General features: G+C 49.8%; 8 protein-coding genes across 8 annotated transcripts in view; 2 read left to right on the forward strand and 6 right to left on the reverse strand.

The window, feature by feature from the left end:
- LOC136189336 (leucine--tRNA ligase, cytoplasmic-like) overlaps window positions 1–21,530 on the reverse strand; it is a 31,943-nt gene extending 10,413 nt beyond the window's left edge. Inside the window, exon 1 of the mRNA XM_065977271.1 lies at window positions 21,527–21,530. The gene's annotated coding sequence lies outside the window, so the exon portion shown is untranslated. The remainder of the gene's footprint in view (window positions 1–21,526) is intronic.
- Window positions 201–2,076, forward strand: LOC136189368 (prosaposin-like). Its single transcript, XM_065977314.1, has 2 exons — window positions 201–361; window positions 412–2,076. The coding sequence occupies exons 1-2, from the start codon at window positions 302–304 to the stop codon at window positions 1,927–1,929; spliced, it is 1,578 nt and encodes a 525-aa protein (XP_065833386.1). The 5' UTR covers window positions 201–301; the 3' UTR covers window positions 1,930–2,076.
- LOC136189388 (serine/threonine-protein kinase Nek1-like) lies at window positions 1,319–5,038 on the reverse strand. Its single transcript, XM_065977337.1, has 17 exons — window positions 4,384–5,038; window positions 4,216–4,315; window positions 4,090–4,167; window positions 3,932–4,019; window positions 3,826–3,876; window positions 3,745–3,780; window positions 3,637–3,695; window positions 3,534–3,586; window positions 3,348–3,475; window positions 3,192–3,293; window positions 3,052–3,131; window positions 2,926–3,000; window positions 2,781–2,878; window positions 2,466–2,719; window positions 2,355–2,403; window positions 2,231–2,291; window positions 1,319–2,178 (listed from the first exon to the last, which is right to left on the reverse strand). The coding sequence occupies exons 2-17, from the start codon at window positions 4,296–4,298 to the stop codon at window positions 2,085–2,087; spliced, it is 1,389 nt and encodes a 462-aa protein (XP_065833409.1). The 5' UTR covers window positions 4,299–4,315; window positions 4,384–5,038; the 3' UTR covers window positions 1,319–2,084.
- On the forward strand, window positions 4,344–6,389 carry LOC136189360 (uncharacterized). The gene is made up of 4 exons (XM_065977301.1): window positions 4,344–5,455; window positions 5,521–5,626; window positions 5,683–5,828; window positions 5,881–6,389. Exons 1-4 carry the CDS (start codon window positions 4,365–4,367, stop codon window positions 6,296–6,298), a joined length of 1,761 nt encoding a protein of 586 aa, XP_065833373.1. The 5' UTR covers window positions 4,344–4,364; the 3' UTR covers window positions 6,299–6,389.
- On the reverse strand, window positions 5,386–10,016 carry LOC136189309 (protein dispatched homolog 1-like). Its single transcript, XM_065977234.1, has 4 exons — window positions 9,800–10,016; window positions 9,613–9,736; window positions 5,873–9,512; window positions 5,386–5,807 (listed from the first exon to the last, which is right to left on the reverse strand). The coding sequence occupies exons 1-3, from the start codon at window positions 9,823–9,825 to the stop codon at window positions 6,399–6,401; spliced, it is 3,264 nt and encodes a 1,087-aa protein (XP_065833306.1). The 5' UTR covers window positions 9,826–10,016; the 3' UTR covers window positions 5,386–5,807; window positions 5,873–6,398.
- On the reverse strand, window positions 10,524–14,301 carry LOC136189281 (protein dispatched homolog 1-like). The gene is made up of 3 exons (XM_065977206.1): window positions 14,166–14,301; window positions 13,857–13,980; window positions 10,524–13,754 (listed from the first exon to the last, which is right to left on the reverse strand). The coding sequence occupies exons 1-3, from the start codon at window positions 14,189–14,191 to the stop codon at window positions 10,608–10,610; spliced, it is 3,297 nt and encodes a 1,098-aa protein (XP_065833278.1). The 5' UTR covers window positions 14,192–14,301; the 3' UTR covers window positions 10,524–10,607.
- LOC136189378 (protein dispatched homolog 1-like) lies at window positions 14,406–17,780 on the reverse strand. The gene is made up of 3 exons (XM_065977325.1): window positions 16,242–17,780; window positions 16,055–16,178; window positions 14,406–15,945 (listed from the first exon to the last, which is right to left on the reverse strand). The coding sequence occupies exons 1-3, from the start codon at window positions 16,265–16,267 to the stop codon at window positions 14,566–14,568; spliced, it is 1,530 nt and encodes a 509-aa protein (XP_065833397.1). The 5' UTR covers window positions 16,268–17,780; the 3' UTR covers window positions 14,406–14,565.
- On the reverse strand, window positions 17,914–21,537 carry LOC136189328 (protein dispatched homolog 1-like). The gene is made up of 3 exons (XM_065977259.1): window positions 21,398–21,537; window positions 21,094–21,217; window positions 17,914–20,980 (listed from the first exon to the last, which is right to left on the reverse strand). Exons 1-3 carry the CDS (start codon window positions 21,421–21,423, stop codon window positions 18,011–18,013), a joined length of 3,120 nt encoding a protein of 1,039 aa, XP_065833331.1. The 5' UTR covers window positions 21,424–21,537; the 3' UTR covers window positions 17,914–18,010.
- Between the last annotated feature and the right edge of the window lie 35 nt (window positions 21,538–21,572).

Genomic DNA, 21,572 nt, shown 5'->3' on the forward strand with positions numbered 1-21,572 from the left:
GTTTGTCTTGGGTGTTCGTTTCGTTGTTCTGTTTTTTTTTCTTGGGTGTCTTGTCGGAACATCATCATGTCATCCTCACGACATCCATAAATTGCATTATTTTGCCTCTTTACCATAATTTGTCGGTCACTCTCATTGGTCCGATTCTCCGACGAGGCTTCCAATATCACGCAGCTATATAAATAGACACGTCTCTTAGACTCGTGACGACTCACGTGAGAGGGCGGTACGTGCGCAATCGCTCATTCTGTTTGGGAAAAACCAGCAGCCTTCTTGAACTTATTTTGCCTCCTGAAAAGCAATGAAGCTCACTCTGCTCGTTGTCGCTCTCGTCGCCACTGCAACAGCAAATCCAATCGGAGTAAGTTGTGCAAAGCACTAAAGAGGCGGGGCTTGTAGTGTCTCCTCCAGAATGACCCTTGCACTTGGGGTCCTGACTACTGGTGCAGCGACGAGAACAACGCCGACAAGTGCGGCGCCACTCAGTATTGCATGGAAAAAGTGTGGAAGACTGAGACTGAGACGACAGCGATAGCCGAACCGAGGGCGCCGCGGTCGCCGGGGTCGCCGGATCCGCTCTGCGGCATGTGCGAGCTCATCTTTGCGACGCTCAAATCGGAACTGAGCCAGGACGTCACCGTAGAGAAGCTAACTTCCCTTCTCGACGAAGCCTGCAACGTGCTGCCGTCAGGTCTCCAAAAAGACTGCAAAGGTTTTGTGAAAGAATACACCCCAATGATTGCTGCTGCGTTCAACGCGACAACACCAGAGACGATTTGCACCGACCTCACGGTGTGTCCCGCCTCGGCCGTTTCGCGTCCAAATGACGGCGTCCTCTGCGAATTGTGCACACTTGCCGTGAAAGCGGCCGAAGCCAATCTCGCTGAAAATGCCACCGAACAACAAGTTATAAATGATATCATGAAAGTGTGCGATATCCCCTTCCCTGACAGTTTCCGCAACGAGTGTACCAGCCTCGTGAAGGAGGAAGGACCGCAAATTTACGAGGCGATAGTCAGCGAAGACCCAAACGAAGTTTGTAGTCTTCTCACCTTATGTAACAGTACTGGAAAAACGGAAACAACGGCGCTCGCTATTTCGCGTCCGAGTGACGGTCAATTCTGCGAATTGTGCACACTTGCCGTGACACTTCTCGAGAAAGATCTCGCTGAAAATGCCACCGAACAACAAGTTATAAATGATATCATGAAAGTGTGCGATATCCCCTTCCTTGACAGTTTCCGCAACGACTGTATCAGCCTCGTGAAGAAGGAAGGACGGAAAATTTATGAGGCGATCATCAACGAAGACCCAAACGAAGTTTGTAGTCTTCTCACCTTATGTACAAACGGAACTCGACAAACGGAAACAACGGCGCTCGCTATTTCGCGTCCAAATGACGGCGTCCTCTGCAAATTTTGCACAATTGCCGTGGAAGCTGTCGAAGACGAGCTCGCTGACAACGCCACCGAAAAACAAGTTATACATGCGATCACGACGTTGTGCAACATCACCATCTTCAGCGATTTTCAAGAAGAATGTCTCAGCCTCGTGAGGGAGGAAGGACGGCTAATTTACGATGCGATCGTCAACGAAAATCCGAACGAAGTTTGCAGTCTTCTCTCCCTCTGCGTCGACAATATCGTCGCTACTGAAACGAACGAAATGTGCACCGCGTGCGAGTACGTTACACGCTCGCTCCAGGCAGAAATCAGCAAAAATGGAACGGTGGAAGAGATCGCTTCGATGCTCAACGCCGCCTGCGACCTCGTGTCGTCAGCGACGACGAGAATAGAGTGCAAAGCCATCGTCGTCACGTACGCCAAACAGCTGCTCGAAACGTTCGCGAAGGAAGATCCGGAACAAGCCTGCACTTCGATTGGGCTCTGCACTGGCGACTCCTATCTTCTCAAGGGTAGTGAAATATAAGAACGAACGATTGATTCGCTCTTGATTTCGTATTCCTCCCGGCGCGCATCCCTTTTTTCTTCTTATGTCGGTGTTTTTTTTCTTTTCTCTTGTTTCTGCTGCTGCTGCTGCTGCGAATCACATAATAACATTTTATTCCGCACGTTACCTTCTTTTCATTTTAGCGACTCTGCCTTCAAGTCCGTGGCGTGACCAAAACAATCCAAAATATCTTTAAACTGCCGCTCATCGAGAACGTCGGCACAGTAACTAGAAATTAAATGATCGATTCGTGCACGTTTCCTGACTCATTCGAACTTACCTCTTAAAACCTTGCCCGTACAACACGTCGCCCGGCTCACCGGCAACAAAATGTTCACAGACTACGAGAAAAAACACACTATATACAGAAAAGACGATCTTTGCAGACGAATTTCGTATTCTACCTTCCGTATCCAAAACATTCCTAGCCTGCGTCAAGACCTTATCGTAGACCTATACCCGACTCACTCACTCACTCTGGAGCAAAGCAACGACTTAGAAGAAAGATTCCTCACGTCGTCATCGCTGTCGTCCGATTCGAAGTCTTCGGCGTAGTCGTCTTCGATTTCGAGAGGAGGACTCAAAGATTCGCCCGATCTTTTTCCTCCGACGGCGGAGACGTACGCCAACGACGACTTTCGACTGCGACGCGACGACTTTCGCGAGCGAACGCGCCGACTTGCGCCGGCGTCGACACTGCTCGCGTCCGACGAGCTCACGTCGTCGAAATCGTCCGAATAACAATCTGAACCCGAGCCCAATTCTTCACCTTTGGAACAAGTGGGGGGTTGATTAATTGAAGACGCGTTTCTCTTAACGGTTTCGCGTACTGGGACTGTGGTCGTGCTCGCGATTGCGAGTGTCTGCGACCGACGTTCTTTGAGAGCCACTTGCTTGTGCCGAACTCGGTCGTTTTGCCTCGCTCGTTCTGCGAGTACAATTTTAGAATTATCGGCAAATGAAAGTCACTGTCACCTTGCTGCTTCTGTGTGTTGAATAAAAGAATTAAGCTGTCGTTTAATTTCGGGCATATTTAGAATTGCGGCAGCACTGCGAGCAAGAAATCAAACGTTTGAATTAATCTATAGACATGTCAATAACCTAGGCCTATCGTCTGGGGACTTGGACAAGAGAGACGAAACTAGAGAATGAATCAAACGGGAATATTGAGAAGACACGGGCTAAAAAAACAACGATAAAAATCGGCCAAATGTCTACCAGGAGTTTATCTCAATACGAACCATATAAGTGCCTTTCACAATCTTGTGTATCAGTCCAACGAGGCTGCTTGCATTGAATGCCGGTTGCAGTTCGCACAGTTCATAGAGAAGGCAGCCAAGAGCCTACGTACGAACTCTTCGTTGCAAATAGTAAAATTATACGTCACCTTCTCTTACCCACATATCCGATTTCGAGTTGTATGGCAAATCTTGGCACAGTTCAGGGCTCAAATAGTACGGCGTTCCAACGCACGTCTGAGCCATATCTAGCGTGCTATCGAGCATCTTACTGATTCCAAAATCACCTAGACAGAGCAAACGTTTCTCTTATTGCGTGATTTTGATCCACAGCAGCGCACGCACCAACTTTGACAATATCGTTCTTAGTGAGAAAAACGTTTTGAGACTTTAAATCCCTAAAGAAGATATAGATGAGGATGAGGATGAGACTATAGCGTAAAGCTACCGGTGTAAAACTTTCTGAGAGTGAATGTGCTGAAGAGCCAGAGTGACTTGCACGAACCACTAGAGCACGATCGTTACGTTGAAAATCTCAATTCGAAAGACATTCAACCTGCAAAATTTTGTCTTCGGAAATTCGCTCTTTCATCTAATCACACATTTAGAACGCGTGCACTAAATCACATATTTCCACCTCTTTGGCATCCTCGATTTTTTGATGAAGCGTACCTCCGTCACAATAATCCTAGTCAAACTATCAAAAATAATATCAGACGAAAAATTCCCGGCCCTGCACTCGCCTGCACAATACACAAATGCTCTTCCCGATCGTCGAAGAACGACTCCTTGTAGCAAACGACATTAGGATGTCTCAATTTCGATAGGATACTAATTAATTATTAGCTAATTAAATACTGCTACAATTGTAGCTCGTTGGCCGAGCTCCAGCAAATCGTACTTGACTTCTTTCATCACGGTTTCTCTATTGCGACTCTTTTTCGCCGGATCGAGATAGATTTGCTTCAGCGCAAACGATCTGCGAGGCGCGATGACGCTAAGACACCCCCAAACGTGGTCGATTTACTTGCTATCGCGCTTGTCTCGCACGAGAAACACGAGGCCACCGCCGCCGCGTCCGATTTGTTTCTCGGTAACGTAGTTTTCCATCGTTTACACAAGATCGCCTAAATTAGCGTGCTTTAGATCGGCTGGCGTGGAAAGGGCGGTTTTGGAATGCTGCGATTGGTCGGACCGGTATTTCGCGGCATCCAATGGCGTGCAGCGTCGGCGGCGCCAAAACCCAAACCCAAACGTCGCCGCCTGCTGACACTCGTCGCCGGCACGCTCGGAATCGGCGTCATGTACGCGTGCGCAAAATACGCAGTTGCCAAGCGACGCCTAAGCCGAGCGGGAGTCGACGCGAGCAAAAGAAAGCGATTGGTCGTGCTTGGCACCGGCTGGGGCGCCGTCAGTCTGCTCCAGTCCCTCGATCCGGGAACGTACGACGTCACAGTTATTTCGCCGCGAAACTATTTCCTATTCACGCCCCTATTGCCGTCCGTCACCGTGGGAACGATCGAAGCGCGAAGCGTCGCCGAGCCGATTCGCACGCTGATGGCGCGCTCGCAGGGCCGCGATCGCATCAATTTTCACGAAGCCGAGTGCATTGCCGTCGATCCGAAAAATCAAACGATCTCGTGCCGTGACACGTCGGGCATCGTCGGCGAGACGGGCGGCGAATCGTTCGACGTCGCTTACGACGTTCTGGTCGTTGCCGTCGGCGCCGACACGAACACGTTTCGAACGCCCGGCGTCGAAGAGCATTGCTACTTCATCAAAGAGATGCCCGACGCCGTGCGGATTCGCAATGCGATCATGGACAGCGTCGAGACGGCGTGCATGCCGCAGCAGAGCGACGCCGAGCGTCGACGGCTTTTGCACTTTGTCATTGTCGGCGGTGGGCCGACGGGAGTCGAGTTTGCGGCTGAACTAGACGACTTTGTTGATGAAGATCTTAGTCGGCTCTATCCCAAGGACGTGCTTGAGAAGATGACCATTTCGTTGGTGCAGAGCGCCGATCACGTCCTCAATGCGTATGATCAGGAGATTAGCGCTTTCACGGAGAAGTACTTCAGCCGGACCGGCATTCATGTCGTCACGAATTCGCGCGTGTCGAAGGTCGACAAGCGGATGCTGACAATCTACGACAAGAAGACGAAAAAGTCAAGGGAACTTCCCTATGGCATGTGCATTTGGGCAACCGGAGTATCAGCTCGTCCTATCACTAGACAGTTGATTGAAACCATACCAGAACAAACTAAAAGGTAAGCGAGTGTACAAAGGCTAAAGTTCCCCGCACCAACTCTAGTACTGTGTATATACTGTGTAGACGTGCCATTGTTACGGACGAGTACCTCTCCGCCAAAGGAGCCGAAGGGAGCATATATGCTATCGGTGATTGTCAGACAGTGGAAGAAAAATCTATGGCAAAGGAAGTACGCGTCTCTCACTTGCCTTTTTTTTGAATTTCTCTGCAATTTCCGTCTTTCAGGTTGATCGACTTTTCGCTGAAGCCGACGTGAACGGCGACGGAAAGGTGACCGCTAAAGAGTTCAACGCACTCATGGAAAAATGCGGATGCCAGTATCCCCAAATCTCTCTCAACTTCTGTCAATCCTGGGACGAGAAAGTGGAAAAGTCAGCCGGTCGCAAATCGATACAGAAACGAAACTAATTCCTACCTCATTAGGCTTTTCGAAAAGGCAGACAAAGACGGCTCAGCCAACCTGGATCTCAACGAATTCCGCGCCGCTCTGAGCGAGATCGACAAGCAGCTCAAAAGTCTTCCGGCGACGGCCCAAGTGGCGTCGCAGCAGGGAAAATACCTCGGCAAGTTACTGAGTCGCTTGTCGCGCGTCGATATCACGAATCCTCGCGATGCCGGCGAGGCGCCATTTCGATACAAGCATCTCGGATCGTTTGCGTACGTCGGCGGAAATCAGGCGGCACTTCAATTGCCCATCATCGGAACGATGACCGGCTGGTGGACGATGTGGCTCTGGCGAGGCACCTATGCGAACGAGTTGTCGAGCACTCGAACCAAGTTTCTCGTCGTGCTCGACTGGATCAAGTCGGCGACTTTTGGGCGCGACACGTCTCGTCTCTAAGCAACTGGATTCTGTGCTTCGAATTCTTTTTCTTTTTTCTTTTCTTTCTTTCTATGATACACTGAATAGCATCTTTTGTTCTAGAAACTTACTGTGTGTATCAGCACCAGACAACTTGAACGCCGTGATCCGTCGAAACGCCGAGTTGATGATGATCAAAGCCTCCATTGGGCAACTCCTGGGGCATCTTTACATCCTGAATCTCCTTCACGCTGTCGTTTGTCGGTTTCTTCTTCTCCACAACAATATGATTGACATGATTTTCATGGTCATTTCTGCTCTCAATTACAATTGGCTTTAGAACGATGGCGTTACCGTTCGCCGCGACGACATCGTTTCCTTTCGCATCCTCTCTCTTTTCGAGATCGTCTGACGGCGAGACGGAACTCGACGAATCGTAGCAGTCGAGAGCTCGCGGAATGGGTATTTGTCCAAACTGATTCTGCGGTCCTATGATCGCGCAAAGCGGAAGAAAGAAGAAATTCGCGTAGAGCCAACTGAAGGTCATGACCAGTACAAGAAAGACGCCGATCTGAAACAGACTGGTAATAGTCGCCGGCATCATTATTACGCCGGCGGCGAACGTCGTCAAAGCGGCCATCGATATCGCCTGTCCGATTTGCCGAACGGCAAATAGAGTCCGATCACGTCGAAGCGGCTCGAGACTCAGTCGGTACGCGACACCGAAGTGAACCGTAAAATCGACGGCGAGACCGACGGCGAGCGCAACGGTGACAGATTCAATGACGTTGAGCTCCCAACCGAGAAGCACTACTGTGCCGATAGTGCAGAGAAGCACGAAGCCAATGGCGACAATCGCGTAGAAACTGATGACGATATTGAAAGTCGTCAGAAACAGAACGAAGAAGGCGAGACAAAGAGCGACGCCCATTGCAGTTAGAGTGCCGCTGAACAAATTCCGCTGCATGTCGTAGAAAGCGAGCTCCGACGACGCCCAGCCGTCGCGCAGTCCCACCGGTTGATTTGCACCGCGCCATCGATCCATAAATCGGTTCATTTCGTTGTAGACGTCGGCCATCTCGTTGAATCGCCACGTGAAGTGGCGATTCGTGACGATTTGTGACGTCACCGCTTTGACGTTGCCGTCGTCGTCGAATTTGACGCTGAAATAGTCCTTTTTTGTTCGATTGACGAGGATGACGTTGGACCATCGTTTCAAACACGTGTCAAACGTCGTCGGACTATCGACGGGTAGAAAAACGTTGCAGCAAAGATCGTACGGTTCTGTTGGCACCCAGCCGCGCGATCGAGCCAACGTTTCGTGAGCGACGCACGCGTTCGCGTGTCGCAAACTCGCTAGCCAATTGTCCATTTCCGACGCAAAGCACGTCTTTGACGACAGATAGAAGGACTCGTTTCGAACTTGACGGCAGAAGTCGAGAAAATACGCCTGACGTTCGCGCGTGAATACAAATCCAGACTCCCAATCGCTTTCAAACGTCAAATGAACGGGCTCGTTGCTCGGGTCGAGATGATTACCCTTATCTTCCGCCTTGATACCCCAAACGAACGTATAGACGAGATGATCGTATTCGTTTTTTTCAAAATTGAACTGCTCAGCCAATTTGAGTTCGTACGTCGCCAACGGCTCGGATGGCGTGAAGAGCTGAAAACTGTCGTCAGACGGCAAACGAAGACGGGGCTTATAGAAAACAGCAATTGAGGCGGCAATCGCCAAAGCGGCAAGGACCCCAACGAAAAAATAACGAAATTTTACAATAACACAAGGAACAACTTTTTCGTAGATACTTTTAACGCCTCGAAAACACTTACGAAGGCAGCCAAGATTGCCGCCGCCGCCGCCGTCGTCATCGTCGCTACGACGACAACGTCGACCACAACAACGGTTGAAATATTTGTCGTGTATAACGATGACGGCCGGCAACCACGTAATCATCATGACGTAATTCATGAGTATTGCCGTACCGGCGAATATGCCGAAGACGCGAAGCGCGGTGATTGCCGATAGGACATTCGTGTAGAACGCCGTCGCCGTCGTGAAACTCGTCACGAACATCGCTAGGGCAGCGTGTTTTAGCGTCGTGTCGACCCAAGAAGCGATGTCGACGTCCGGTCGCATCATCTTCGTGTGTCGCCAGATGTCGAGATAGACGAAGACGTCGTCGGCGCCGACGCCGACGACGACGATGAAAGAAATAATGTTGAGATAGCTAAAGAAGGGCACTCGAAAGACGACGTGATAGATGAAATAGGCGATCACCATTGCGAAGACGATGGCGAGGGAGCCCATGGACGTAATGAAAAACGACTGCGTGTAGATCCACATGATGACGAAGATGACGAGAAGCGATAGAGCAATATAGATGCTTTCGCTAACAATGCGCGTGGAAAAAACGCGAAAGGCGATGCCGAGATCGTGCCCGGCAATCGTCACCCCATCGTACGTGGGCCGATGCTCGGTGAAAAGATCTTCGTAGACACCGATGTACCAGTCTTGAGGCACGCGACGCGCTTCAATGTCTCTGCTCAACGGATCAAGACTCTGATACAGAGTCAATGCGTAAGTGAGCTTGGGAAAGTCGGCGGAGCCGGCGACGAGAGCGTCGACAAAGCCTTTGTCAACTAGATAGTGGAAGATTATGTAGACGGAGTTGAAATGAGTGCAGCGTCGAGGTACGGCAATGCACCTTCGTTCGGCTTGCGGCACGTCGACGGAATCGTATTTCGCCTGCGTTTCAGCACATGTTCTCGTCAGCGAGTCGTTGCCGTACCACGGCGCGCAGTCTGTCAGAAGATCCCTCATTTCATCGATATCGATTTCTCGGAGAGCTGAACACGAATAGACGTTGCGTGCGGCGGCGATGACATTTCCAAGAGACACGTCCGGACAACAGGAGGAGGAGGTGGTGGAATCCTTGAGGCATATAGTACTAAAATTCGTTCTCGATCGAATTCGATTATCTGAGAACGAACACATGGCGCGGATCTTTTCCAGCGTAAAGTCGGCCTCAAAGACGATTCGAACGCGAGTCAGAAAATCGGTCGTCGTGCACAGAAGAGACGTTTCATCCGGACCACTTCCGGATTCCCCTGCAACGGCTGGTTGCGACACAGGCAAGTAGTTGTCAATTTTGTTGAAAAGGGAATTGTGACTCGTATCGCTTGTGTAGATCTCCAGGTTCTGAAAAGTGCGAATTTTTCGAACACTATCTGTGTTCCTCGAAGCAAAGCCCTATAATTGAACAGCTTATAGCTGCCGAATTAATTAATGTTCTCAATACATGAACAGATTGGCTAATTAATTTATTACAAATACAGAAAGAATCTCATACCTTTGCTGGTTCTTCGAAGGAAGGAAAAGGGACAATCGTGTAATTAAGAACACTGCAGACAGCCGTCAGACCAAGCACAATGAGAAGCATAGCCCAAGGGTATTGTTCTATGAACCGTGAATACCTGCAGCAGAGAAAGCTGACTAATTTTTCCCAGTTTCCATGTTTGCTTCCAGTGCTAGTTTACCTGCTCAATGTATTCGCGTTCTTCATCTTGGTTTTCGACTGATATTCAGCGTGCTGTTCCCCACAGAATGAAGCAAGAGCTTCTCTAATCCTAATGACGCAGTCGAAAATTCTCACGTTAAGATGAGAACACTACGCCTTAGGCTTATCCAATTCAATTAACGTAGTGCTGTGAAGATAAATCACTTAGTTGCGAGGAATTCAAAAGGACGCTTGGAGAGCGGATTGATGCTCGGGAAGTAAAAAAATAATGTAAGTAAATTACATTAGGGGGGGGGGGGGGGGGGGGGGGGCCCGTCACGGAGTATCACACCCGTCAGCTGTTCTCGCCAGTTTTAGCAGTGTAAGTTCTCTCGGCCGCGTCTCTCGGGTCGAGTCGAGTTTGGAATGACATTGGAAGGGAATTATGTAATGTTTGGGGACCGATTAGCACATGCTGTAGGCGACAAATGCGTCTCGGAGAGAATAGGCCTAGTCGTTGTTTTCCGGCGTCAGATGGACGCGTGTAATCGAATTATCGTGCAGCGGATTCCTCGGCAAGAACAATATTTAGTGCGTCAGCGTGTCTCCTCTCGCCACGCGATGCAGTTCAAGAAGCATGTGAAGAAGACTCGGCTTCTAGCAACACGTTCGTCCTGAAGCCGTCCGAGCGCGATCCGTGAAAGACAGAAGAATTTCTTATATCCGGGACACCTAGATAGGCCTAAAAATTGTGATACGTCATATATAGTATCTTGGTTTTTTCTTTTCCTTTCTATGATACACTGAATAGCATCTTTTGTTCTAGAAAACGTCTTACTGTGTGTATATCAGCACCAGACAACTTGAACGCCGTGATCCGTCCAAACGCCGAGTTGATGATGATCAAAGCCTCCATTAGGCAACTCCTGGGGCATCTTTACGTCCTGAATGTCCTCCACGTTTTCGTCTGTCGGCTTCTTCTCCTCCACAACAATATGATTGACATGATTTTCTTGGTGATTTCTGCTCTCAATTACAATTGGCTTTAGAACGATGGCGTTACAGTTCGCCGCGACGACATCGTTTCCTTTCGCATCCTCTCTCTTTTCGAGATCGTCTGACGGCGAGACGGAACTCGACGAATCGTAGCAGTCGAGAGCTCGCGGAATGGGTATTTGTCCAAACTGATTCTGCGGTCCTATGATCGCGCAAAGCGGAAGAAAGAAGAAATTCGCGTAGAGCCAACTAAAGGTCATCACCAGCATAAGAAAGACGCCAATCTGAAATAGATTGATAATGGTCGCCGGCATCATCATTACGCCGGCGGCGAACGTCGTCAAAGCGGCCATAGATATCGCCTGACCCATTTGCCGAACGGCAAATAGAGTCCGATCGCGTCGCAGGGGCTCCGGACTCAGTCGGTACGCGACGCCGAAATGAACTGTAAAATCGACGGCGAGACCGACGGCGAGCGCCACGGTGACAGATTCAATGACGTTGAGCTCCCAGCCAAGGAGCACAACCGTGCCGACAGTGCAGAGCAGCACGAAGCCGATAGCGACGATAGCGTAGAAACTGATGACGATATTGAACGTCGTTATGAAGAGAACGATGAAGGCGAGACCGAGAGCGACGCCCATGGCCGTAACGGTGCCGCTGAATAGATTCTGCTGAGTGTCGTAGAACGAAACAGCCAACGATGATACCCAGCCGTCGCGCAGTCCCGCCGGTTGATCAGCGCCGCGCCACCGATCCATGAACCCCGTCATCTCGTCGTAAATGTCGGTCATCTCGTTGAAACGCCACGTGAAGCCGCGATTCGTGACGATTTGTGCCGTCACCGCTTTGACGTTGCCGTCGTCGTCGAATTTGACGCTGAAATAGTCCTTTTCCGTCCGATTGACGACGATTCCGTTCGCCCAACGTTTCAAACATGTGTCGAACGTCGTCGGACTGTCGACGGGCAGCGAAACGTTGCAGCAGAGATCGTAAGGCGCCGTTGGCACCCAGCCGCGCGATTCGGCTAACGCTTCGTGAGCGACGCACGCGTTCGCGTGTCGCAAACTCGCCAGCCAATCGTCCATTTCCGAAGCAAAGCACGTTTTTGACGACTGATAGAAGGATTCGTCTCGAACTTGACGGCAGAAGTCGAGAAAATACGCCTGACGTTCGCGCGTGAATTCGAATCCCGACCTCCAATAGGGCTCAAACGTCAAATGAACGGGTACGTCGTCCGGATCGAGATGGTTTCCTCTATCTTCTGCCACAATGCCCCAGACAAACGTATAGGTGAGACGAACCCTTTCGTTCTCCGCCGGATCGGACGATACTTCGAAATTGAATTCATCTTCCAATTCGAGTTGGTACGTCGCCAACGGCTCAGAAGACGTGAAGAGTTGAAAACTATCGTCCGACGGCAGACGCAGACGAGGCTTATAGAAAACGGCAATCGCGGCGGCAATCGCCAGAGCGGTGAGAACTCCGACGAGAACGTAACGAAATTTCACAATAACGTTGGGAACGACTTTGCCGTAGATACTCTTCAATACGTGTTCGACGCCTCGAAAACACTTGCGAAGGCAGCCGGGATTGCCGCCGCCATCGTCGCTACGACGACAACAGCGACCGCAACAACCGTCGAAATACCTGTCGTGTATAACGACGATGGCCGGTAACCACGTTATCATCATGATATAGTTCATGATTATCGCCGTGCCGGCGAAGACGCCGAAGACGCGAAGGGCCGTGATTGCCGATATGGCGTTCGTGTAGAACGCCGTCGCCGTCGTGCAACTTGTCACGAACATCGCCAAGGCCGCGTGTTTTAGCGTCGTGTCGATCCACGAAGCGACGTCGGCGTTCGGTCGTGCCGCCTTCGTGTGTCGCCAGATGTCGAGATAGACGAAGACGTCGTCGGCGCCGACGCCGATGACGACGATGAAGGAGAGAAGATTGAGATAGCCGAAGAAGGGTATTCGAAAGACGATGTGATAGAGAAAATAGGTGATCACCATGGCAAAAACGATGGCGAGGGAACCCATGGAAGTCATAAAGAACGACTGCGTGTAAATCCACATGATGACGATGATGATTACAAGCGATAAACCGAGATAAATGCTCTCGCGGCCAATGCGCTTGGAAAAAATGCGAAAGGCGATGCCGAGATCGTGTCCGGCGATCGTCACCCCATCATATGTGGGCCGATGCTTGGAGAAAAGATCTTCGTAGACGCCGATGTACCAGTCTTGAGGCACGCGACGCGCTTCTTCGTCGTCTCTGTCCAGCGGATCAAGACTTTGATAGAGAGTTATCGCGTAAGTGAGTTTGGGAAAGTCGGCGGAACTGGTGAGGAGAGCATTGACAAAATCGATGTCGACCAAATAATGAAGGATTATGTAGACGGCGTTGAAACGAGTGCAGCGTTGTGGCACGGTCAGACAGTTGCGTTCGGTTCGCGGCACGTCAACGGGATCGTCTGAATATTTCGCCTGCGTTTGAGCGCACGTTTTCGTCAACGAGTCATTGGCGTACCACGGCGCGCAGTCGGTCAGAAGATCCCTTATTTCGTCGATATCGATTTCTCGGAGAGCCGAGCAGGAGGAGACGTTGCGCGCGGCGGCGATGACATTTCCAAGTGACACGTCCGGACAACACGAGGAGGAGGAGGTGGTGAAATCCTTGAGGCATATCATACTAAAATTCGTCCTCAATCGAATTTGATTATCCGAGAACGAACACATTGCGTGGATCTTTTCCAGCGTGAAGTCAGCCTCGAATACGACTCGGACACGAGTCAGAAAATCGGTCGTCGTGCAGAGAAGAGCTGCGTCATCCTGACCACTTCCGGATTCCTTGACGTCACTCGCCGAAGGTTCTGGTTCGTAGTCGTCAATTTTGTTAAAAAGAGTAGTGCTTCGAGTGCTAGCCGTGTAGTTTTCCACGTTCTCAACTGTTCGAACTTTTCGAACGATATCGGTGTTCCTTGAAGCAAAGCCCTAGAATAGAAACCCCCCATATGATATGACCTTTTTATCTTCAGACACGTGCTCTCTGACTCGCTACATTTGATTAGCTCCTTCTAAACTTAGATCTCTCACCTTTCCTGGTTCTTCAAACGAAGGAAAAGGGACAGCAAAGTAATCGACGACGCCGCACACAACCGTCACGCCGAACACGATGAGAAGCATGGCCCATGGATACTTCGCTATAAACCGCGAATACCTACAAGACATGCTTGCGTTCGATTATAAGGTCAAGAGTTCGCGGGGGATGCTCGTCACGAAGCCTGAAACCGCGCTGCGATGCGTTCAGGATACTATACTATCAGTAGTTGCACTTCGTTTCCCAAGGCGATTCACACTTATCGCCCACGCAAGGGCCCTTCCTACGATTCGAATTTTTCGTACCTTGTCGGTGTCTTCGCGTTTTCCATCACGTTTTTTGAATTTGCGGACTGTTTTCCGCAGAATGAAGGTCCTGGGCACACCGTACGCACTGTGTCACGCAGCGTACGCTGACAGCACCTTGATTGACTATCCGGGAGCTTTGTACCACCTGTGCCTAGCGCGCCGCCTAGCGCTGCCTAGCGCCCCCTGAGCGCTCCGAAGTCACGCATCGCACGTGCGGCCCGTGCGAGTTGCGTACACATGTCTTCCTTTCAATATATATCTAAGAAACGGATGCAATAAAAACTTCTCCAAAATCACTAAAATCAAAGCCCTCGAAAAAAGTGGATTTCTGTTGATTTCTACAAAGCCGGAATACTTCGCTATCTGCTACGAGAAATTCCTTCAAAAATTGCATTAATTAAATACGGCGACAACAGCGACCACAAAAACCGCCAAAATATTTTTCGTGTATAACGATGACGGCTGGTAACCACGTAATCATCAAGATATAGTTCATGATTATCGCCGTGCCGGCGAATATGCCGAAGACGCGAAGGGCCGTGATTGCCGATATGGCGTTCGTGTAGAGCGCCGTTGCCGTCGTGAAACTCGTCACGAACATCGCCAAGGCCGCGTGTTTCAGCGTCGTATCAATCCACGAAGCGACGACGGCGTCCGGTCGCGTCGTCTTCTTGTGCCGCCAGATATCAAGATAGACGAAGACGTCGTCGGCGCCGACGCCGATGACGACGATGAAAGAAATAATGTTGAGATAGCTAAAGAAGGGCACTCGAAAGACGACGTGATAGATGAAGTAGGCGATCGCCATGGTGAAGACGATGGCAAGGGAGCCCATGGACGTAATGAAAAACGACTGCGTGTAGATCCACATGATGACGAAGATGACGAGAAGCGATAGAGCAATATAGATGCTTTCGCTAACAATGCGCGTGGAAAAAACGCGAAAGGCGATGCCGAGATCGTGTCCGGCGATCGTCACCCCATCGCACGTGGGCCGATGGTCGGTGAAAAGATCTTCGTAGACACTGATGTACCAGTCTTGAGGCACGCGACGGGCTTCGATGTCTCTGCTCAACGGATCAAGACTCTGATACAGAGTCAATGCGTAGGTGAGCTTGGGAAAGTCGGTGGAGCCGGCGACAAGAGCGTCGACAAAGCCTTTGTCAACTAGATAGTGAAGAATTATGTAGACGGAGTTGAAATGAGTGCAGCGTCGAGGTATGGCGAGACAGTTGCGTTCGGCTTGCGGCACGTCGACGGAATCGTATTTCGCCTGCGTTTGAGCACACGTTCTCGTCAACGAGTTGTTGCCGTACCACGGCGCGCAGTCTGTCAGAAGATCCCTCATTTCATCGATATCGATTTCTCGGAGAGCTGAACACGAATAGACGTTGCGTGCGGCGGCGATGACATTTCGAAGAGACACGTCCGGACAACAGGAGGAGGAGGTGGTGGAATCCTTGAGGCATATAGTACTAAAATTCGTTCTCGATCGAATTCGATTATCTGAGAACGAACACATGGCGCGGATCTTTTCAAGCGTAAAGTCGGCCTCGAAGACGATTCGAACGCGAGTCAGAAAATCGGTCGTCGTGCACAGAAGAGACGTTTCATCCGGACCACTTCCGGATTCCCCTGCAACGGCTGATTGCGACACAGGCAAGTAGTTGTCAATTTTGTTGAAAAGCGAATTGTGACTCGTATCGCTTGTGTAGATATCCAGGTTCTGAAAAGTGCGAATTTTTCGAACACTATCTGTGTTCTTCGAAGCAAAGCCCTATAATTGAACAGCATATAGCTGCCGAACTAATTAATGTTCTCTCCAAATTTAATACAAGTGCAGATGAGCTAATTAATTTATTACAAACTCAGAAAGGATCTCATACCTTTGCCGGTTCTTCGAAGGAAGGAAAAGGGACAATCGTGTAATTGAGAACACTGAAGACAGCCGTCAGACCAAGCACAATGAGAAGCATAGCCCAAGGGTATTGTTCTATGAACCGCGAATATCTGCAGCAGAGAAAGCTGACTAATTGTTCCCAGTTTCCATGTTTGCTTCCAGTGCTAGTTTACCTGCTCAATGTATTCGCGTTCTTCATCTTGTTTTTCGACTCAAATTCTCACGTCGAGATGAGAACGCTAAGGCCTCCGGCTTATCGAATTCAATGAAGATAAATCACTTTAGTTGTGAGGAATTCAAGAGGACATTTGGAGAGCGGATTGATGCTTGGGAAGTGAAAAATATAATGTACATTAGGGGCCCCGTCACGGAGTATCACACCCGTTAGCCGTTCTCGCCAGTTTTAGCAGTGTAGGTTCTCTCGGGCCGAGTCGAGCTTGGAATGGCATTGGAAGGGAATATGTAATGTTTGGGGACCGATTAGCACATGCTGTAGGCGAGAAATGCGTCTCGGAGAGAATAGTCGCAGTTTTCCGTTGTCAGATGGACGAATTATCGTGCAGCGGAATCCTCGGCAAGCCACAATATTTAGTGCGTTAGCGTGTCTTCTCTCGCCACGCGATGCAGTTCAAGAAGATCACACGTCGAGCTGCAACACGTTCGTCCTGAAGCCGTACGAGAGCGATCCGTGAAAGACGAAGGAGAATTTCTTATCCGGGACATCGAGAGACCTCCATCCAGTTTCGAACGCATCAAGTTTGGAACAGGCGTTTATACCTTAAAACAGACTAGGATAAAAAGCGAACAATAACTCACAAATCTTCGTGTAAAAATTGCAGCTCTCTCCGTTGAGTGGTATGGGCAGTTAGAAGAGGAGGAAGTCATGTGATCTCTAGGATTCAACCGTTATGTAGCTATAAGCTCCTGAAATTTGCCATTGACATTTGAAAGCAATCCGGTAGCACAAATTAAAGCTATAACGGTAATATGCGTTTTTTTCTCTCTGAAAGTACTATAAATCACATCTCTTTTTCTTGGTTTAGTATAATTTTTGGAGGTTTCTCGCAAAAATTTAAAATTTGACTAGGCTTGTTCGTGAACTTATTTTCTTCACTGTAAACAACGTTATATGATCAAAAACATCAAGACTTGGTAGTTTGAGAGTTAATGATGTCACATACTAGAAACTGCTAGAACTCCATGAAAACCAAGACTAGCTGCTACAAAGATAAATGCTTTAGAGAACCTGTAAGACCTGTTATGTGTCTTTATTGAAGAATTCTAATGAACTCACAACAAGCCTGGTCACATTTTCAATGTTGGTGAGACCTCTATGCCGCGTACGTAAAACCTCCAATATTCCTGCCTAGCCAAAGCAGAAAAACATGATTTTGCATTTTTTGAAGAAAACAAGCAAATTACTGTCTTAGCTAGAATTTGTGCTTCCGGGTTGACATGCTCTTCAACGGCCCATTTCATAAATAAAGGCCCTTTCAGGAGTTTATAGCTACATAACGGTCGAATCCTAGAGATAGCAGTACAGGAAGACTGCATGCACGATTTGGTGGCGTTTGAAGGCGTAGAACCAGTTGGCTAAGAAAAAACTTGCGTTCCAATCTAGATCACGCTACCCGTCGGTACTCTACCGGCGATATCTCAGCGAGAATACAATCTACGACAATCGCGTAAATTTAGCTAAATAGAAGGGCTTTAAGCTTTCCAACGGTACATAGCACGTCTCTGTGCGATGACTGGTAACAGAGTTAGACAGGCTGTTCCAAAGCCGATGGGTGTGTTCGAAAGACCGTACCACTCAACGGAGAGAGCTGCAATTTTACACGAAGATTTGTGAGTTATTGTGCTACATTTTCGCTTTTAACCGTTTTTTATCCTAGTCTGTTTTAAGGTATAAACGCCTGTTCCAAACTTGATGCGTTCGAAACTAGACGGAGGACTCTACTACAATTGGCTTTAGAACGATGGCGTTACAGTTCGCCGCGACGACATCGTTTCCTTTCGCATACCCTCTCTTTTCGAGATCGTCTGACGGCGAGACGGAACTCGACGAATCGTAGCAGTCGAGAGCTCGCGGAATGGGTATTTGTCCAAACTGATTCTGCGGTCCTATGATCGCGCAAAGCGGAAGAAAGAAGAAATTCGCGTAGAGCCAACTAAAGGTCATAACCAGCATAAGAAAGACGCCGATCTGAAATAGATTGATAATGGTCGCCGGCATCATCATTACGCCGGCGGCGAACGTCGTCAAAGCGGCCATAGATATCGCCTGACCCATTTGCCGAACGGCAAACAGAGTCCGATCGCGTCGCAGCGGCTCCGGACTCAGTCGGTACGCGACGCCGAAATGAACTGTAAAATCGACGGCGAGACCGACGGCGAGCGCCACGGTGACAGATTCAATGACGTTGAGCTCCCAGCCAAGGAGCACAACCGTGCCGACAGTGCAGAGCAGCACGAAGCCGATAGCGACAATAGCGTAGAAACTGATGACGATATTGAACGTCGTTATGAAGAGAACGATGAAGGCGAGACCGAGAGCGACGCCCATGGCCGTAACGGTGCCGCTGAACAGATTCTGCTGAGTGTCGTAGAACGAAACAGCCAACGATGATACCCAGCCGTCGCGCAGTCCCGCCGGTTGATCAGCGCCGCGCCACCGATCCATGAACCCCGTCATCTCGTCGTAAATGTCGGTCATCTCGTTGAAACGCCACGTGAAGCCGCGATTCGTGATGATTTGTGCCGTCACCGCTTTGACGTTGCCGTCGTCGTCGAATTTGACGCTGAAATAGTCCTTTTCCGTCCGATTGACGACGATTCCGTTCGCCCAACGTTTCAAACATGTGTCGAACGTCGTCGGACTGTCGACGGGCAGCGAAACGTTGCAGCAGAGATCGTAAGGCGCCGTTGGCACCCAGCCGCGCGATTCGGCTAACGCTTCGTGAGCGACGCACGCGTTCGCGTGTCGCAGACTCGCCAGCCAATCGTCCATTTCCGACGCAAAGCACGTTTTCGACGTCTGATAGAAGGATTCGTCTCGAACTTGACGGCAGAAGTCGAGAAAATACGCCTGACGTTCGCGCGTGAATTCGAATCCCGACCTCCAATAGGGCTCAAACGTCAAATGAACGGGTACGTCGTCCGGATTGAGATGGTTTCCTCGATCTTCTGCCACGATGCCCCAGACAAACGTATAGGTGAGACGAACCCTTTCGTTCTCCGCCGGATCGGACGATACTTCGAAATTGAATTCATCTTCCAATTCGAGTTGGTACGTCGCCAACGGCTCAGACGACGTGAAGAGTTGAAAACTATCATCAGACGGCAGACGCAGACGAGGCTTATAGAAAACGGCGATCGCGGCGGCAATCGCCAGAGCGGTGAGAACTCCGACGAGAACGTAACGAAATTTCACAACAACGTCGGGAACGACTTTGCCGTAGATACTCTTCAATACGTGTTTGACGCCTCGAAAACACTTGCGAAGGCAGCCGGGATTGCCGCCGCCATCGTCGTTACGACGACAACAGCGACCGCAACAACCGTCGAAATACCTGTCGTGTATAACGACGATGGCCGGTAACCACGTAATCATCATGATGTAGTTCATGATTATCGCCGTGCCGGCGAAGACGCCGAAGACGCGAAGGGCCGTGATTGCCGATATGGCGTTCGTGTAGAACGCCGTCGCCGTCGTGCAACTCGTCACGAACATCGCCAAGGCCGCGTGTTTTAGCGTCGTATCGATCCACGAGGCGACGTCGGCGTTCGGTCGCGTCGTCTTCGTGTGTCGCCAGATGTCGAGATAGACGAAGACGTCGTCGGCGCCGACGCCGATGACAACGATGAAGGAGAGAAGATTGAGATAGCCGAAGAAGGGTATTCGAAAGACGATGTGATAGAGAAAATAGGTGATCACCATGGCAAAAACGATGGCGATGGAACCCATGGAAGTCATAAAGAACGACTGCGTGTAAATCCACATGATGACGATGATGATGACAAGCGATAAACCGAGATAAATGCTCTCGCGGCCAATGCGCTTGGAAAAAATGCGAAAGGCGATGCCGAGATCGTGTCCGGCGATCGTCACCCCATCGTACGTGGGCCGATGCTTGGTGAAAAGATCTTCGTAGACGCCGATGTACCAGTCTTGAGGCACGCGACGCGCTTCTTCGTCGTCTCTGTCCTGCGGATCGAGACTTTGATACAGAGTTATTGCGTAAGTGAGTTTGGGAAAGTCGGCGGAATTGGTGAGGAGAGCATTGACAAAATCGATGTCGACCAAATAATGAAGGATTATGTAGACAGCGTTGAAACGAGTGCAGCGTTGTGGCACGGTCAGACAGTTGCGTTCGGTTCGCGGCACGTCAACGGGATCGTCTGAATATTTCGCCTGCGTTTGAGCGCACGTTTTTGTCAACGAGTCATTGGCGTACCACGGCGCGCAGTCGGTCAGAAGACCCCTTATTTCGTCGATATCGATTTCTCGGAGAGCCGAACACGAGGAGACGTTGCGCGCGGCGGCGATGACATTTCCCAGCGACACGTCCGGACAACACGATGAGGTGGAATCCTTGAGGCATATCGTACTAAAATTCGTCCTCGATCGAATTTGATTATCCGAGAACGAACACATTGCGTGGATCTTTTCCAGCGTGAAGTCAGCCTCGAAAACGACTCGGACACGAGTCAGAAAATCAGTCGTCATGCAGAGAAGAGATGCGTCATCCTGACCACTTCCGGATTCTTTGACGTCACTCGCTGAAGGTTCTGGTTCGTAGTCGTCAATTTTGTTAAAAAGAGTAGTGCTTCGAGTGCTGGCCGTGTAATTTTCCACGTTTTCAACCGTTCGAACTTTTCGAACGATATCGGTGTTCCTCGAAGCAAAGCCCTAGAATAGAAACCCCCATATGACCTTTTTATCTGAAAACCTCAAGGGACGTCAGACACGTGCTCTCTTTCTCGCTACATTTGATTAGCTGTATCTAAACTTAGATCTCTCACCTTTCCTGGTTCTTCAAACGAAGGAAAAGGGACAGCAAAGTAATCGACGACACCGCATGCAACCGTCACGCCGAACACGATGAGAAGCATGGCCCATGGATACTTCGCTATAAACCGCGAATACCTACAGGAAAATTCTTGCGTTCGATTATAAGGTCAAGAGTTTGCGCGTCACGAAGCCTGAAACCGCGCTGCGATACTATACTATCAACCCTTGTAGTTGCACTTCGTTTCCCAAGGCGATTCACACTTATCACCCACGCAAGGGCCCTTCCTACGTGTAGACGATTCGAATTTTTCGTACCTTGTCGGTGTCTTCGCGTTTTCCATCACGTTTTTTTGAGTTAAATAGAATCTGCGGTCTGTTTCCCGCGGAATGAAGGTCCTGGGCACACCGTACGCACTGTGTCACGTAGCGTAACTGAAACACCACTTTGATTGGCTATCCGGGAGTTTTGTACCACATGAAGTCACGCATC

The sequence above is a fragment of the Oscarella lobularis genome, chromosome 1, assembly GCF_947507565.1.
Source record: "Oscarella lobularis chromosome 1, ooOscLobu1.1, whole genome shotgun sequence".
In the NCBI taxonomy this organism is placed as follows: Eukaryota; Metazoa; Porifera; class Homoscleromorpha; order Homosclerophorida; family Oscarellidae; genus Oscarella; species Oscarella lobularis.

Coding starts and splice junctions, on each gene's coding strand:
- LOC136189388 (XM_065977337.1), bottom strand. CDS start 4,298: ATGGAAAACTACGTTACCGAGAAACAAATCGGACGCGGCGGCGGTGGC. Junction 3,877..3,931: donor AGCATTTGTGTATTGTGCAG/GCGAGTGCAGGG, acceptor TAGTTTGACTAG/GATTATTGTGACGGAGGTAC. Junction 3,294..3,347: donor ACTCGAAATCGGATATGTGG/GTAAGAGAAGGT, acceptor GTTCGTACGTAG/GCTCTTGGCTGCCTTCTCTA.
- LOC136189309 (XM_065977234.1), bottom strand. CDS start 9,825: ATGAAGAACGCGAATACATTGAGCAG. Junction 9,737..9,799: donor AACGCGAATACATTGAGCAG/GTAAACTAGCAC, acceptor TCTCTGCTGCAG/GTATTCACGGTTCATAGAAC. Junction 9,513..9,612: donor CCTTCGAAGAACCAGCAAAG/GTATGAGATTCT, acceptor GTTCAATTATAG/GGCTTTGCTTCGAGGAACAC.
- LOC136189281 (XM_065977206.1), bottom strand. CDS start 14,191: ATGGAAAACGCGAAGACACCGACAAG. Junction 13,981..14,165: donor AACGCGAAGACACCGACAAG/GTACGAAAAATT, acceptor CATGTCTTGTAG/GTATTCGCGGTTTATAGCGA. Junction 13,755..13,856: donor CGTTTGAAGAACCAGGAAAG/GTGAGAGATCTA, acceptor TTTCTATTCTAG/GGCTTTGCTTCAAGGAACAC.
- LOC136189328 (XM_065977259.1), bottom strand. CDS start 21,423: ATGGAAAACGCGAAGACACCGACAAG. Junction 21,218..21,397: donor AACGCGAAGACACCGACAAG/GTACGAAAAATT, acceptor ATTTTCCTGTAG/GTATTCGCGGTTTATAGCGA. Junction 20,981..21,093: donor CGTTTGAAGAACCAGGAAAG/GTGAGAGATCTA, acceptor TTTCTATTCTAG/GGCTTTGCTTCGAGGAACAC.
- LOC136189378 (XM_065977325.1), bottom strand. CDS start 16,267: ATGAAGAACGCGAATACATTGAGCAG. Junction 16,179..16,241: donor AACGCGAATACATTGAGCAG/GTAAACTAGCAC, acceptor TCTCTGCTGCAG/ATATTCGCGGTTCATAGAAC. Junction 15,946..16,054: donor CCTTCGAAGAACCGGCAAAG/GTATGAGATCCT, acceptor GTTCAATTATAG/GGCTTTGCTTCGAAGAACAC.
- LOC136189368 (XM_065977314.1), top strand. CDS start 302: ATGAAGCTCACTCTGCTCGTTGTCGCTCTCGTCGCCACTGCAACAGCA. Junction 362..411: donor CAACAGCAAATCCAATCGGA/GTAAGTTGTGCA, acceptor TGTCTCCTCCAG/AATGACCCTTGCACTTGGGG.
- LOC136189360 (XM_065977301.1), top strand. CDS start 4,365: ATGCTGCGATTGGTCGGACCGGTATTTCGCGGCATCCAATGGCGTGCA. Junction 5,456..5,520: donor ATACCAGAACAAACTAAAAG/GTAAGCGAGTGT, acceptor TATACTGTGTAG/ACGTGCCATTGTTACGGACG. Junction 5,627..5,682: donor AAAAATCTATGGCAAAGGAA/GTACGCGTCTCT, acceptor TCCGTCTTTCAG/GTTGATCGACTTTTCGCTGA.